At 44.5% G+C, this 14,506-nt stretch overlaps 1 protein-coding gene across 1 annotated transcript; it reads right to left on the reverse strand.

Moving 5' to 3' along the window:
- Nucleotides 1–6,564: 6,564 nt before the first annotated feature.
- On the reverse strand, nucleotides 6,565–12,698 carry LOC134451911 (leucine-rich repeat neuronal protein 4). Its single transcript, XM_063202304.1, has 2 exons — nucleotides 12,513–12,698; nucleotides 6,565–7,740 (listed from the first exon to the last, which is right to left on the reverse strand). Exon 2 carries the CDS (start codon nucleotides 7,736–7,738, stop codon nucleotides 7,013–7,015), a length of 726 nt encoding a protein of 241 aa, XP_063058374.1. The 5' UTR covers nucleotides 7,739–7,740; nucleotides 12,513–12,698; the 3' UTR covers nucleotides 6,565–7,012.
- Between the last annotated feature and the right edge of the window lie 1,808 nt (nucleotides 12,699–14,506).

Raw genomic sequence — 14,506 nt, forward strand, 5'->3', positions numbered from 1 at the left:
TTCGCACAGGAAAGTCTGCAGTCCTTCATCATCTAACGATTGTTGCCTTACAACAGAACGCAGGACCTTCCTCACGGTACGAATTTGACGTTCCCATATGCCGCCATGATGAGATGCAGCAGGCGGGTTGAACAGCCACTGCACTCCCTTCTGCATCATAGCTTCATTGATGCGGCTCTGGTCCAGTTCTTTCAAGGCTTGTCTCAACTCTCTCTCTGCACCGACCAGATTAGTGCCGTTGTCGGAACGGATGACAGACACTTGGCCTCGTCTGGCTTGGAACCGACGTAGAGCGTTGATACACGAGTCCGTGTCGAGGGAGTATGCGACTTCTATATGCACTGCTCTGACTGTCAGACATGTGAAGAGCACTCCGTACCGTTTGACCTTGGCTCGTCCTCTTTTTATCTCAAAAGGACCAAAGTAGTCCATGCCTGTGTTTGTAAAAGGCGGTTTGTCGGGTAGCAGACGATCTTGTGGCAAGTCTGCCATTTTCTGTTCCCCAGCCTTTGCATGCAGTCTTTTACAGAGGTTGCACTCTGTGATCACTGTTCTTGCTGCTGCATTGGCTCTAGGTATCCAATATCGTTGTCTTAGTCTTGCCAGGACAAGATTTCTGCCGCCGCATCCAGTTTCTAGGTGGGTATGGTGGAGAATGAGGTAGGCTACTCTGTGTTGTTTCGACAGAAGGAAAGGATGCTTGGCCTCCTCAGGCATCGCTGATCTGTTCAGGCGGCCCCCTACTCTCAAAACACCATCTTGTAAGTATGGATCCAATTTGAAAATTGAGCTGGTTCTTTTCACATTTTTATTTCCTTTCTGTAGAACTTTTATTTCTTCAGCATAGGTCTGTCTCTGGCTGTATTTGATCAGCTCCATTTCTGCTCTGGATAGCTCTTCAACTGTGAGCATTTTCTTTTCCAAGTTCTTTTTACAGGTGTTCATTTGTTCTTCAACCATTGGTTTGTGTTTTTCTGTGTCATGTTCAGATTCTTTCACAGCTTTCACTAATTCTTTTCTTTTCTCACTCAGGTGTTGCAGTATCTCTTTTAGGCGCAGAATCCAAGCAGTTGCCTTCTTGAGTCTGTACCAGCTGGAGTAATGCTCCACAAGTTGGTTCACTGGATCTGTGTTGTCGACCACTGGATTCGTGCACGATACAGCAGCTGATGTCTTCACCTCTTCATCACTTTCTGACAGGTAAGTAGACTGTTCAGGTTGCTCTGGCCAGTGGTCAGGCTCGCTCAGGAAGCTAGGCCCTTGAAACCAGTTGTCGCTTGACATGAAGCTCTCTATCTTTAAGCCTCTTGAAGCTTGATCAGCTGGGTTCTGGGAGGTGTTGACATACTTCCACTGGGCTCTTGTGGTGGCTTCTCTAATGAAAGAGACGCGGTTAGCCACAAACGTCTTAAAACGAAGAGCGTCATTTTCAATGTACCTTAGTACAGTCGTACTATCTGTCCAGAAGATGGAATGTGTCAAGGGAACTTGAAGTTCTTCTTTTAGCATTCGGTCAACCTTGACTGAGACCATGGCGGCTGTCAACTCCATCCTTGGGATCGTAACTTGCTTAAGCGGAGAAACTCGGGACTTGCCCATCAAGAAGCAAACGTGTTTCTGTTCTTGCTCATTCGTCAACAGGAGGTAAGACACAACCCCGTATCCGTCTTGACTTGCGTCGGAAAAATGGTGGATTTGTGCGACCTTTGTGACTCCGAATGAGCTGGACTTGAAACATCTGCTCACGCTGAGCTCTGACAGCTTGTCAAGGTCTGCTAGCCACTTCTTCCATGTTCGTTGTGGCTTCTCTGAGATTTCCTCATCCCAGCCTTGTTTGTTCTTGCAAAGGTTTCTCAGAATGAGCTTGACGGGCAGGAGTAGTGGCGCCAAAAAACCCATCGGGTCATACACCGAACTAACAACTGAAAGGATGCCTCGTCTTGTGCATGGCTTGTCAGGCAGCTGAATCTTGAACTTGAAGCTATCGGAACTTGTGCACCACTGCACGCCTAACGCTCGTTCAACTGGTAGTTCGTCTTGCTGCAAGTCCAGATCTTTGACTTCAGCTGCTCTTTCGTCGCCAGGGATGGAGCACAGCAAGGCCCTACTGTTGCTTACCCACTTGGTTAAGTGGAAGCCGCTACTGGCACACAACTCCGTCAGCTCCTTTGCAAGATGCACAGCTTCCTCTTCGGTGGCAACTGACTTCAAACAGTCGTCCACATAGAAGTTCTTGAGGACTGTCTCTGCGGCTTCTGGTGAAGTAGTTGCAGCTGCGCCTTGTGCTGTTCTCCTGAGCGCATACGAAGCGCAACTGGGAGACGACGTGGCTCCGAAGAGGTGCACGCACATCCTGTACTCTTCCACAGGTTCGTTCAAATTGCCGCCTGGCCACCAAAGGAAGCGCAACAAATCCGCGTCTTCGTCTGGAACCCGCACCTGGTAGAACATGGATTCGATGTCCGCCATCAGTGCGACAGGCTCCTGCCTGAACCTCAGCAGCACTCCGATTAGGGTGTTTGTAAGGTCCGGCCCTTGTAGCAGTCTGTCGTTCAGCGACACTCCTTGGTATGTTGCCGCGCAATCGAACACAACCCTCAACTTTTTCTTTTTCGGGTGGTACACCCCATGGTGTGGGATGAACCACACTCTCCCGTCACTGCGACTCAGCTGCTCATCTGGAACTCTGGTGGCGTAACCTTTCTCCAGGATGTTGTTCATGAAGCTGTTGTACTCTTGAAAGAAGTCTGCATTTCGGTTAAACTTCCGCTTCAGGGAGTTCAGCCGTTGCTCAGCTATACCACGGTTGCATGGCATCTTCACAGAGTCTTCCTTCAGAGGCAGCTTGATGGTGTAATGGCCATCGATCAGATGTGCTGATGTTGTCACAGTGTGCATAAACTGTTTGTCATGTTGTGATGGCTCTGACTTGTCCTCGCACCGGCGTTCGGGGAAATCAGCCTCGTAGTGCCTCATCAACATGTCTTCTATGCTTAGAACAGAGATGCGATTCACTGAGAAACTCTGTCCCTCAGCGCCATCGGATTGTTTGTCTTGGCATCTGCTGACAGGTCCGTTGACACACCACCCTAGGGCCGTCTTCACAGCCCAAGGACCTTCGTTTCGGCTGTTTATGATCTCCCATGGCTCCATAGCCTTGTGAGCGTTGGAACCGATGAGAAGGCCAATCTCTGATTCCAGTTTTGGAAGATGGACTCGGTTCAGGTAAGACCACTTCTCCAAATCTTTCCTCTGTGGTATGTTGGTTCTCTTTGCAGGTATGTCTGGGTGCGTGTACACATTGGGCAGCTTAATGTAGTCTTGTCCATCTAAGCCACACACCTCCAGATCTGTTAGGACATAGCTGCTGACTTTCTGTTCCTGTGACATGGTGTGAAGAATGTACTCCGTCTTTCTTCCTCGGATGTTCAACTTCTTTGCCAAGTCCTCAGTACAGAAAGTAGCGGTGCTTCCTTGATCCAGGAACGCATACGTCTTGATTATACTTGAGCCCCTCTTGTGTCTTATCTGCACAGGTACGATGGGAAGAATGCAAGCGTTGTTCCCAGCCCCAGTTTGGTCACCTCTTCTACATCCTGCTGACACGAGAGCGTTCGTTTCTTCCGCTGCATTCGATGCACTTTCATCTGCACTGTTCTTTTCTTGTGCTGACTCTTCCTTCACAACGTGCAGGATAGCAGGATGCTTAAAGGAACAATCAGGGCATGAGCTCTTTTTCTTACAGTCCTTGGATAGGTGTCCTGCTGTCAGACAGCTAAAACAGAGCCCTTGTGACTTTAAAAAGTCAATTCTCTCGTTCTGGGGTTTCTCTTTGATCTTGTTGCACACGCTGAGTGCATGGTTCTTCTTGCAGAACAAACAGGGACTTTGGAAAGCGTTGCCTGACTTAGCTGCTTTCTTCTCAGCTTGGCCTTTGGGGGCGCTCTTCTCAGTAGCAGCCACATTCACTGCAAAGCTGCTTCGTTTTGACTCACCTTTTCCTGAGCTGGACTTCTTCTTTGTGTCTACCTGTTTACCTGAGGTGGCATCCAGGATATCACCAAACAGTGGGTCATTGACAACTTTGGCTTGATGATACACAAAGTCCACCAGGTCAGGGAATTTGGCTCTTCTTCTCTTTTTCTCATAAATGTCGTAGGCATGGCCCCTCCATTTCTCTTTCAGCTTAAATGGAAGCTTGGATAAGATGCTCTTCATAGTGGTAGGATTGTTCATCTCGTCCATGTAGTCCACGTCGCTTACTGTGTTACCACATCCAATCAGGAACAAGGCATAGTTTTTCAATCCTTTCCTGTCATCTGGCTTTATCTGCGGCCAGTCCATTGCTTTCTTGATGTAAGCATTAGCAATTGTCAATTCGTCACCATAATGACGGTTGAGTAATGCTCTGGCTTCTTTGTAAGCCTTGTCTGGCCTCATGTGCTCACAACTGCGAATGAGTTCAAGTGGCTCCCCACTCGTAAACTGTTCAAGGTAATACAAGCGATCTTGCTGACTGTCCGTCTTGCTAACGATGGCATGCTCGAAAGCTCTTATGAAAGACCTGTATGTCAGAGGATCTCCTGTGAATACTGATATGTCTCTGTGAGGCAGTTGAGTCAGACTCTGTTGCTTGATGAGCATTTCAGTCACTTGGTTTTGACGCTGTAGCACTTGATACAGGTCATCTGCAGAATTAGCATTCTGAGTGTTGTCAGTCATTTGCCTTCCTGAAGATTGTCCTCTCTGTGAAGAGACAGCTGGCGCAGCTGATCTAGGCTTGACATCCTGCAGTAGCTTTGCAGCTCCAATGTGCCCATAATCATGACTATGATACTTCTCTTTGCTTTCAGTCACATACCTAGGTTCAACTTTAGGCTTTGTTACTGGCTCCAGTAAATCATGAACAGATTGAGAATCTTCATAATCTTCATAAACTTTTAATTTAGCTTGTGAAGCAGCAATGTCAGTTTCAAGCTGCAACTGTTCCTTTTTTGATCTCAAGCGCGATTCTTCTGCTTTCAAACGCATTTCTTCTTCTTTTAAGCGCATTTCTTCTTCCTCAATCTCTTTTTTCTTTTCAATAGCTTCTGCTTGCTTTAGCAGTGCTTCGTGTTCTGCTTTAAGTCTCAAGCGCACCGAACTGGTGTTGGATCGCTGAGATGCACGGCTCCGAACTGTGTGGGTCTCAGAAATACTATCCTGTGGTCTAATACCATCTTCCTCTTCATGAGAATACTTTTGCACATTTTCAATCCATTCATTTACTTCGTTTATGAATGCCTTTAATTCTTCACATCTGTTTAGAAATGTCTCCTGATCAGTATTTCGTTCCTCTTCACTCATAATCTCACATAATTCTTCATTAAGCCGTTTATACTCTCCAAAACATTTTTCTAGCTTAGGTAGAATTTCCCATTGTAACCTTTCAACATTGCTTTCATCTTGTTTCAATGTTTCAATCTCTTTTCGTTGCTTTGTTAACTGTGCCAACTTTCCCCTTCTCTCATCTTTTAATCTCCTGATTTTCTCCTCCACTGCCCTTTCCGTGGGCTTTGGTGCCCTCTTCTGGTCACTAGGCGCATCCGCATTTGACTCAGCATTTAATTCAGCCATCTTGTTTCACACGTGAATCATCAAAAATTAACTGTGACAATTTCGAAATTCCCCACAGCTTCTAAACTCTTCCAAACATTCACAGACACTTGTGAAAAGAGTTACTACTTGTGAAAGATCGTTTTGCATAAACAGGAATGTCTGTCTTAGCTGGGAATCCTTTGGGCATTTACTGTAGATTTGCACAGTCAGCTTAGCAGGATAGCTAGCGCGCTAACTAGCGTAGCATGCTAACGGGAATGAATAGAGATATCAGACCTGACCCAGGGAAAGCTTGCTTCAGCCAGCACTGCAGTCGAAGTATTTCTTTTACTGCTTCAGTTCCTCTCAAACCTTGCAGGCGATTTCAGGTGCTTCTGTCTTCTTATTGAGCTGGCAGCATCCAACTTCTCATGTCCTCCTCTCAGCCCGGTAGCGTGGCTCCGAATCCTCGGCAACCCTCGTGGCTTGGGCTAGTCTTTTGACTTGAATGTGAATGCGGGTGACTCACTAGCCATGAACCTCAGAGTTACTTTCGGACGCGACACAAAACGGAAATAAAAGTCTGGAGTCCAAAACTTAAGTTTGATGTCTTTCTTTATAGTAACTTAAAATAATACAAAACAAAAGATAAATTCCTAACTCCTATCTAAAAACTAACTGAAATGTGACGGTCAAAAGACTGTGATGCTCCTATGGTTCGTGGCTTCTACACTGACGTTCTTCATGCGTCCTGACGGTTTTATATTAATATCAGCAGCCAATCAAAATGCACCACAGTATCTAGTGTCTAGGTAAACTACAAAATTACAAAATGAATTCGTATAACACAAAAAATATATACAATACTTCCTAAGTATCCAAATTAACTATAATTCTGGTAAATATAAATTCTAAATACAAAATCTATGTACATAAATAAACATTTTACTTAAGACATAGAAAATGGCTCTAACAGTACTCTATTTACAATAATAAAAAATACTCACTCATACTCAGTCTTTTTCTCTCTCTCTCTCTCTCTCTGTCACACGCACACATACGCACACATTCATGCTTGCGTACACACACACACACACACACACACACACACACACACACACACACACACACACACACACACACACACACACACACACACACACACACACACACACACACACACACACACACACACACACAGCTAACAAACCATATCCACACAAAACAAACATACATAGACTCATACAATCTCTCTGTGTCTGTCTCTCTCATTCTTTGTTTCTCTCTCTCTCAAACACACACACGCATACAGTTAACAAACCGTGTCCACAAAAAACAAACATAGACATATACAGAGAGAATCTTTATCTGTCTCTGTTTCTCTCTCTCACAGACACACAAATAGTTCCTGTTCTCAAAGGGGGTCCCGCGCCCCTCATAGTGGTCCTGCGTGCCCGCGGGCCCTCATGTCTTTCCTCCTGCTGTTGCGCCTCCACAGCAGCAGGGCGACGATGAGTATGAGCAGTGCGAGGGCCACGCCGCCCCCGATGAGCCCCATCCTGAGGGCCAGACCCGGGCTCCCCCTGGGCGGCTCGTACACCCGGCACGCCATCCCCTCCAGCGGGCTGCGGCCCACCTCATTCTCCGCCTGTACGCACACCTCCTGCCCGCCGCTCACCCCCCTCAGCCCCAGCATGGAGCGCTTCAGCTCCCCGAACAGCCCCACCTCCCGCCCCCCGACTAGCACCCGGTAGTTGGTGTTGGGGGAGTGCGCGGCGCACCAGCGCACCTCCAGGCTCTCGGCCGCAGCGCCTCCTCCCGACGACGACCAGACCATGACGACGGGGGTCTCGGGGAGGGCGCTGGGTCCCTGGGCGACGCCGGGGCAGCTGCAGTGGTGCTTCTGTTGCAGCTCGTGGCAGGCGCCCGGCAGGTCGTTACAGATGTCCTCGTAGCACGGCTTCATGGTGAGGTCCACGTCCGGGGGAGAGGGGGTGGTGGCTTTCTTTTTGTCGTCAAACACGTCGTCGTAGTCCTCTGACGGGTTTATAAATCTGTCTACGTCATCCTCCAAGGAGGTTTCGGAAGAGATGGGAGTGATGAGGGTCAGGAGGAGGAACAGCAAGGTGTAACACCGAAGAGGCCAGTGGGTCTTCATCATGTCTGTTGAGGAGCATAACGTTAATTAAAACATCAAGAGTTCAGATGCAAAAGCCCCTAAGTGCCTTTTCAGAAAATAATCTTATCCATTTTTATTTAATAAAATAAAATGTATTTTATTTATGCAATATAACTATTTACATGTATTATCAAGTCCATGAATGTAAACCAAACCAGCAACGGGGTTCTCTAAAAATATAGAAGTGCAGGTCTTCAGAAATTGAGTTAGGGGGTTTTGCGTCATCAAGATGAAACATTAAATAATTAGAATAAAAATATTAAAAACCTATCAATTAGAATCAAAGAATATTATACACATATAATATATATAAGGCAAAACATTAGGATAGATCATTTGCTATAATTCGTTTTTTTTTTTTTTAAATGTTAAACACATATCATTTACAGCTGCCAGGGGAAGGCATCTGAGAACAGCTTCGTCTGGAGTCTAGATTTAAAATGATCAATAGTGGGCATCTGAGAACAGCTTCGTCTGGAGTCTAGATTTAAAATGATCAATAGTGGGCATCTGAGAACAGCTTCGTCTGGAGTCTAGATTTAAAATGATCAATAGTGGGCATATGAGAATAGCTTCGTCTTGAGTCTACATTTAAAATGATCAATAGTGGGCATCTGAGAATAGCTTCGTCTTGAGTCTACATTTAAAATGATCAATAGTGGGCATCTGAGAACAGCTGCGTCTGGAGTCTAGATTTAAAATGATCAATAGTGGGCATCTGAGAACAGCTTCGTCTGGAGTCTAGATTTAAAATCATCAATAGTGGGCATCTGAGAACAGCTTCGTCTGGAGTCTAGATTTAAAATCATCAATAGTGGGCATCTGAGAACAGCTTCGTCTTCACTCTAGATTTAAAATCATCAATAGTGGGCATCTGAGAACAGCTTCGTCTGGAGTCTAGATTTAAAATCATCAATAGTGGGCATCTGAGAACAGCTTCGTCTTCACTCTAGATTTAAAATGATCAATAGTGGGCATCTGAGAACAGCTTCGTCTGGAGTCTAGATTTAAAATGATCAATAGTGGGCATCTGAGAACAGCTTCGTCTGGAGTCTAGATTTAAAATGATCAATAGTGGGCATTTTTTACACAGCAATCAAAGTCATTATGGAATGAGTCTTGGCGAATGTCCAAAGAAAATGATCCCAATCGCATTCCTGTTAATTCAACTCGGGGTGTTTTAGTTTTGAGTTTTGAGTTTGACTTTGAGTTTAACTCTAAAATCAAATGGAATTATAGCACGACTGGATGTTTTTTTCTTTTCAGGAGGCTCCTATACAATAAGCCCTACTACACTACACCACATTGCTCCAGGGACTGTAACCAATACCCTGTAAATAACTGTAAGTTGCCTTGGATAAAAGCATCAGCATCAAGTGTAATGTAATGTAATAATGCAATGGTAAGAAAGTTCCAAATATTAAAGCGTGCCACTAGTGCAGGGATGTCAAACTCAGGCCTGAGGGCCAAATCTGGCCGTGAAATCATTTCAAATGTGTATTAAAGTTGTCCCACTTAAACCAATAATGTATAGTGTAGCAAAACAAGACATTTGGAGTCATCAAAAAATAAAGAGCAGGAAGGTGTGGTGATGGTCATTATACAGTAATGTCATGAAAGTAGGGCGAAACGTTCTAACGGGCGGAGTATGACTAAACAAGGTGTAACCCTAAATAAAAAAGGGGTCGACACGGACACGCAGGGACGACGCAGCATTACTCACTATGATGACGTATGTGTAAACTTGTCTGTCTCGCTAAATCATATCTAACTACAATATTCAACCTAATGCCAATAAAAGGCTTTGAAGGCCTTTTTCTCAGTTCCAATGTTGGCGTAGTTATGGTACATTGCCTTTGTAGGGCAGTATACTTGAGCTTAAATCCTAACCAGAATAATCAACAGCGTCTGTGGATGGCCATCATATACGTACAGTACACAACAGGAAATATTTATATGCCTATATGCTTGTCACATTAAAAGTCACACTGTAATGTAGGTGTTTTTGAACACTATGCAATTGTTTTGAGTTCAGGTTGAGGAAAGGACTCCTAAACATGCATTTCTGCATTGCAATCAAGCTGTACTGTTTGAAAGTTCACGTGCGCACATTCAGAAACGCAGCAATCCAGGTGCTAAACAATTGGAGTAGATAGTGCGAGAGGCCTGAGGAAGATCCTAAACGTGGATCGAAATGTCGATATTATTAGTATTTTCTATGAATACATCAGTCATTCCACTGGTGGGACAGAACACATGACGACTCTACTTTAACCCCTTAGCACAGAGCCTATATGTTATAACCTTACTATCACCAAAATTGTAATGACTGTGTCTTAATCTGTTACTTAACCCTATCCAGACCGGGGGGGGGGCAAAAAGTGCCCGCACCAACTATGATGTCGTATAACTCCTGAATGACTAAAGCTAGGACTACGAAACTTTTTGACTTTTCCTAACATGAAGTTGGCTACAGTGTGATACCAAAAGATTAGGTTCATCATTTTTGTTGTTGCCATGGCAACGGTTTTCTGACAGGTACGCCTGACCAAAAATCACTGATCTAAGTCTCATCATCATCACTTTTCATATTTTTTTACATTTTCATTAGCATCAGACCCCCTTGTGAGTATTTGAAGTGGTCTGAAGCACATAATAACCAAAATTGATGTGCATTTCCCAAGTTAGATGGAAAATACATTAAGGTGACATTTTGGGCAATAAAATCAGGAAATGACGTCATAATGATGTCATAATATCCAATAATGACACCAAACTGATGTCATTCATAGATCTTTGGCTGAAGATCGTCCCCTCCAAGTTTGGTGGTCATACGCCATTCGGTTCCTAAGTTATGAGGGGGGGGGTCAAATGAGCCCCCCCCCGGTCCCAGGAATGCCAAAAAAGCCCGGTCTGGATAGGGTTAAGGCTCTCAGTACGGTCATAGCAATGTTGTTATGATGTAGTTGAGTATTTTCAGCAAGTAGTGAATAGGCCCGCCGATGACCCCATCTGCAGTAAGAGGCTACATTGAAATAACCAGAACAGACATTGAGCAAAAGTATCAAGTAGTGATGGGATTTTCGGCTCTTTTCTGAGATGCGGTTCTTTTGGCTCTTCTTACTATGGAGAGCCGGCTCTTTCGGCTCCCAATCGGCTCTCCATACATACATATTTTTTGCTTAGTTTCTGGTCTACTTCTGTTGTGTTTCTGCTCTTTGACTGCTGTCTGTAACCCCTGCCGATGCTCATTATACATCTTGGCCAATTTTGCCAACAAATCGAGAGAAACGTGTATTAAAATCCTCGGTTATGTGGGAATTACAGAGCAAATGCGTAACAAGAGGGAGGGAGAGACACAGTGAGGCACCGGAAGACCATAAAAATAATAAAAAATAAAACAATTGATGGCCATCGTATGGGTGGGGAGCCTGTGGCTCAGGGGCCATCGTATGGGTGGGGAGCCTGTGGCTCAGGGGCCGTTTAAGACCCTTGAGACCGTCTTATTCGGCCCCCAATATACTTTTAATGTTGTGCAGTCTCACATGAAATATGACATGTTCTGTAACACAATCTCAGATTTAATCTTACGTTGGCAAAACAATTAAGTCATATTTTCAGGGGACCTAGTGAAGGTGGGGTCTGTTGTAAATGTGTCCGCCTTCAATATAGGCCTAAAGTGCAAGGGGGAAATCCTGGTTTGTCTTAAAAGTACGGCCAGCGGAGGACATTATAAGTGGTCCTTCGAATGGAAAAGGTTCCTCACCCCTGATATATACAGTACTACCTGCTGTCATGAAAGTAAAACCAAATGTTCTAACGGGAGGAGTATGAGTAAACAAGGTGTAACCCTACAAAGGCGTTAACACGGACACACACACACGGACTACCCACCATCACTCACGATGACGTGTGTGTAAACTTGTCTGGATACACAGTTGCTAAGTTGCAAAGTCATCTTGAACAACGTGATCAGTAAGAATGTACTTTGGTTACAGCCATGAACTTTGAGTTCTGTGTGTAGTAGTGTGTTTCTGAGACGTATGGAACAGCACAACACACAGGGCTGTAAGAAAAGGGAGTAAATTGAGACTCCAGGCACTATTGCATAATAACGCACATGTGCGTGTGCATGTGTGTGTGCGTGCATGGGTGGTTGAGCGCACACTCTCACATATGCACACACGTGTGTGTGTGTGTGTGTGTGTGTGTGTGTGTGTGTGTGTGTGTGTGTGTGTGTGTGTGTGTGTGTGTGTGTGTGTGTGTGTGTGTGTGCGTGTGCGTGTGTGTGTGTGTGCACATAGTCAGCTGCTTCTGATAATCCGAACCCATGCCAGTAACCCCCTCTCCCAATGGCCAGTAACCAAGCAACAAGCAGGGGGGAACGTCCACGAGTAGACACCAAACTAAACTAGCTACCCAACACAAGTAAACACTTGAGGGAAACACAGCAGCGCACAGCAGACACAAAACTCACAACATTTTTCAGAATTAAAGGAAAAAAGAAAAAAAGTCCTAGTTCCCTTCTAAATGAAGCCCAAGTCAGAACAGCACAGTTAGACTTGGCTTGCTGTGGTCTGGGATCATCAGTGCATGTGGTTTGACTGTCAGCAAAATTTACTGGAACAGAAATTGAAGCCCAGGCTACACACAGTAGGACCTTTGTGCACCGCTTATGCAAATAGGAACAGCTTGACCTAAATCAAGTACTAGAAACTGTTGTACACAACACTAAGTCCTAACTCCTATTTCTTACCTGAATAGTGTTTTGGTAGCGTTGAGGCTGTTGGTTGTGAATGTTAATGTCCGCCGCACCAGGTGTAATCCGCTCTCTGTCCTCTCCTCTTGTCTTCTGTCATTATCTTACTCCAGCACTTTTTCTTTTATAAAGTTTTTTTCTTCATTCCCCAACAACCACCTCCTTTCTTTCCACCGCACTATCCCTCTACCACTCCTCTGCTCACTCAGTCTCTGCCCTCTTTTCACTTTTCTCTCAATCTCTCTCTCTCTCTCGTTTGCAATCTCTCTCTCCCTCTCATTCGCTCAGCCTCTCTCCCTCCCTCCCTCCCTCCCTCCCTTCTTCCCTTGTTCCCGCCCCTTTTTTCTATTGCTTCACCAGTCAGTCCTTAGTAATGCATTTGCCAGAGCATGCATGCAGGGGTTTGAGTGCATTCACAAAATACCCTACATGCATGCATTGTGCGTGTCTGTGTGTGCGTGTGTGTGTGTGTGTGTGTGTGTGTGTGTGTGTGTGTGTGTGTGTGTGTGTGTGTGTGTGTGTGTGTGTGTGTGTGTGTGTGTGTGTGTGTGTGTGTGTGAATGTAAAGTTCAGATAGTACCAGCAGATGTCATAACCTTACTTACAGTCTTTACCAACATCATTTCCATTTCATTGATGTTTTTTTTAATCCATTTTACACTCTTTTACAAGTATTTTCATCACAAAGTCATTAAAATCTATTTGACATTTGTAAAATGGTGTATGCGCCGCTCTGCAAGAATTCCACATGAAAGTTTTGATCATAATGAGTGTGGCTTGGAGGACAGTTCTTTTTATTGACCACATCAGATGCCATCCTCATACCATGTGTGCTTTGGTGTGGAACAGAAAGCTGAAAATGCTTAAAAATAGATTCATATGGAAGGCCACATCCATCTCACAAAACTCCCCTGAGAATGGGATTTTTCTGAGAAATAATCAACAGTAGGCCTATATTTTTCCCATATGTGTGCACAATTTTGAAAATCATCAATGTCAATGCAACACTCTATATAACAATGTCTAAAGTGCATTTGATCCCAGAGTGCTCTCTAAGTCTTGCTTTAAAGGGTCACTGTGCAGGAAATGGTCAACAAAAGGTAGCCTACTGCAACTATGCTGCTCATTGAAACTGATCTGGCCTATTGCCAAATTTGATCTTTTTGTGAAAGTTTACTAAGTAATAAACTTCTTTTTTTTCTTTGCAGCTTAAATGACTATTTCTGAAAATTCCAAATGGCGGACAATGGAGAAGATCCCCCTTTTCATGTAGGCCTATGAAAATGACATTTTTCCAGTCATAATGAATACTGAGAATTTGATGGTGGTGGTAAATATTCATGAAAACGGTAACATTAGTGAATGGGCAGCATGAATTCTGGAAATGAACAACTAAAAATTTCACACAGTGTCCCTTTAACTCTACGCTTTAACTTGCTGTGTAGAAACACTACCCCAGCTGCCACACTGACATCGTATGGAGCCTGCTCTGGAAAACATCCCACGCTGGTGAAATACTCACATGTGGCATCAACAGGCCTTCAGCAATTCAAATCATTTCCGTTTTACAAGAACAGAACTGTAAAGAAGCTTTGTCTGCAGAGATATGCTTCACATACTTAGTGAGTATGTAATTAAATAATAACAATAATAATCAAAAATAGCCAAATAAGCAAAACAACAAATTAAGATATGGCTACATCTTCATTTCAATATTAGTCTGCTGATGAATGCCTCTGGGTGAAGATGACTTGTCTGATAACCATTTGTTTAAGAGAAAGAGAGAGGGGTGGGGGAGAGGCAGAGAGGGAGAGAGAGAGAGAGAGAGAGAGAGAGAGAGAGACGTTCTGTTCCATTCCTGTTGCGCTTGGAAACGGTGGAATTCCTTTCAGTGCAGTGCACTCCTCTCCTTTCTCTTGTTTTCTGTAACTGGACCCCAGCCGGGCGGCTATGGCCTCACCACAGACTTTTGAGGAAGACTTACCAGAAGC

The sequence above is a fragment of the Engraulis encrasicolus genome, chromosome 7, assembly GCF_034702125.1.
Source record: "Engraulis encrasicolus isolate BLACKSEA-1 chromosome 7, IST_EnEncr_1.0, whole genome shotgun sequence".
In the NCBI taxonomy this organism is placed as follows: domain Eukaryota; kingdom Metazoa; phylum Chordata; class Actinopteri; order Clupeiformes; family Engraulidae; genus Engraulis; species Engraulis encrasicolus.

Bases quoted from the DNA above. Each gene is read 5' to 3' on its own strand.
- LOC134451911 (XM_063202304.1), bottom strand. From the start codon at position 7,738: ATGATGAAGACCCACTGGCCTCTTCGGTGTTACACCTTGCTGTTCCTC.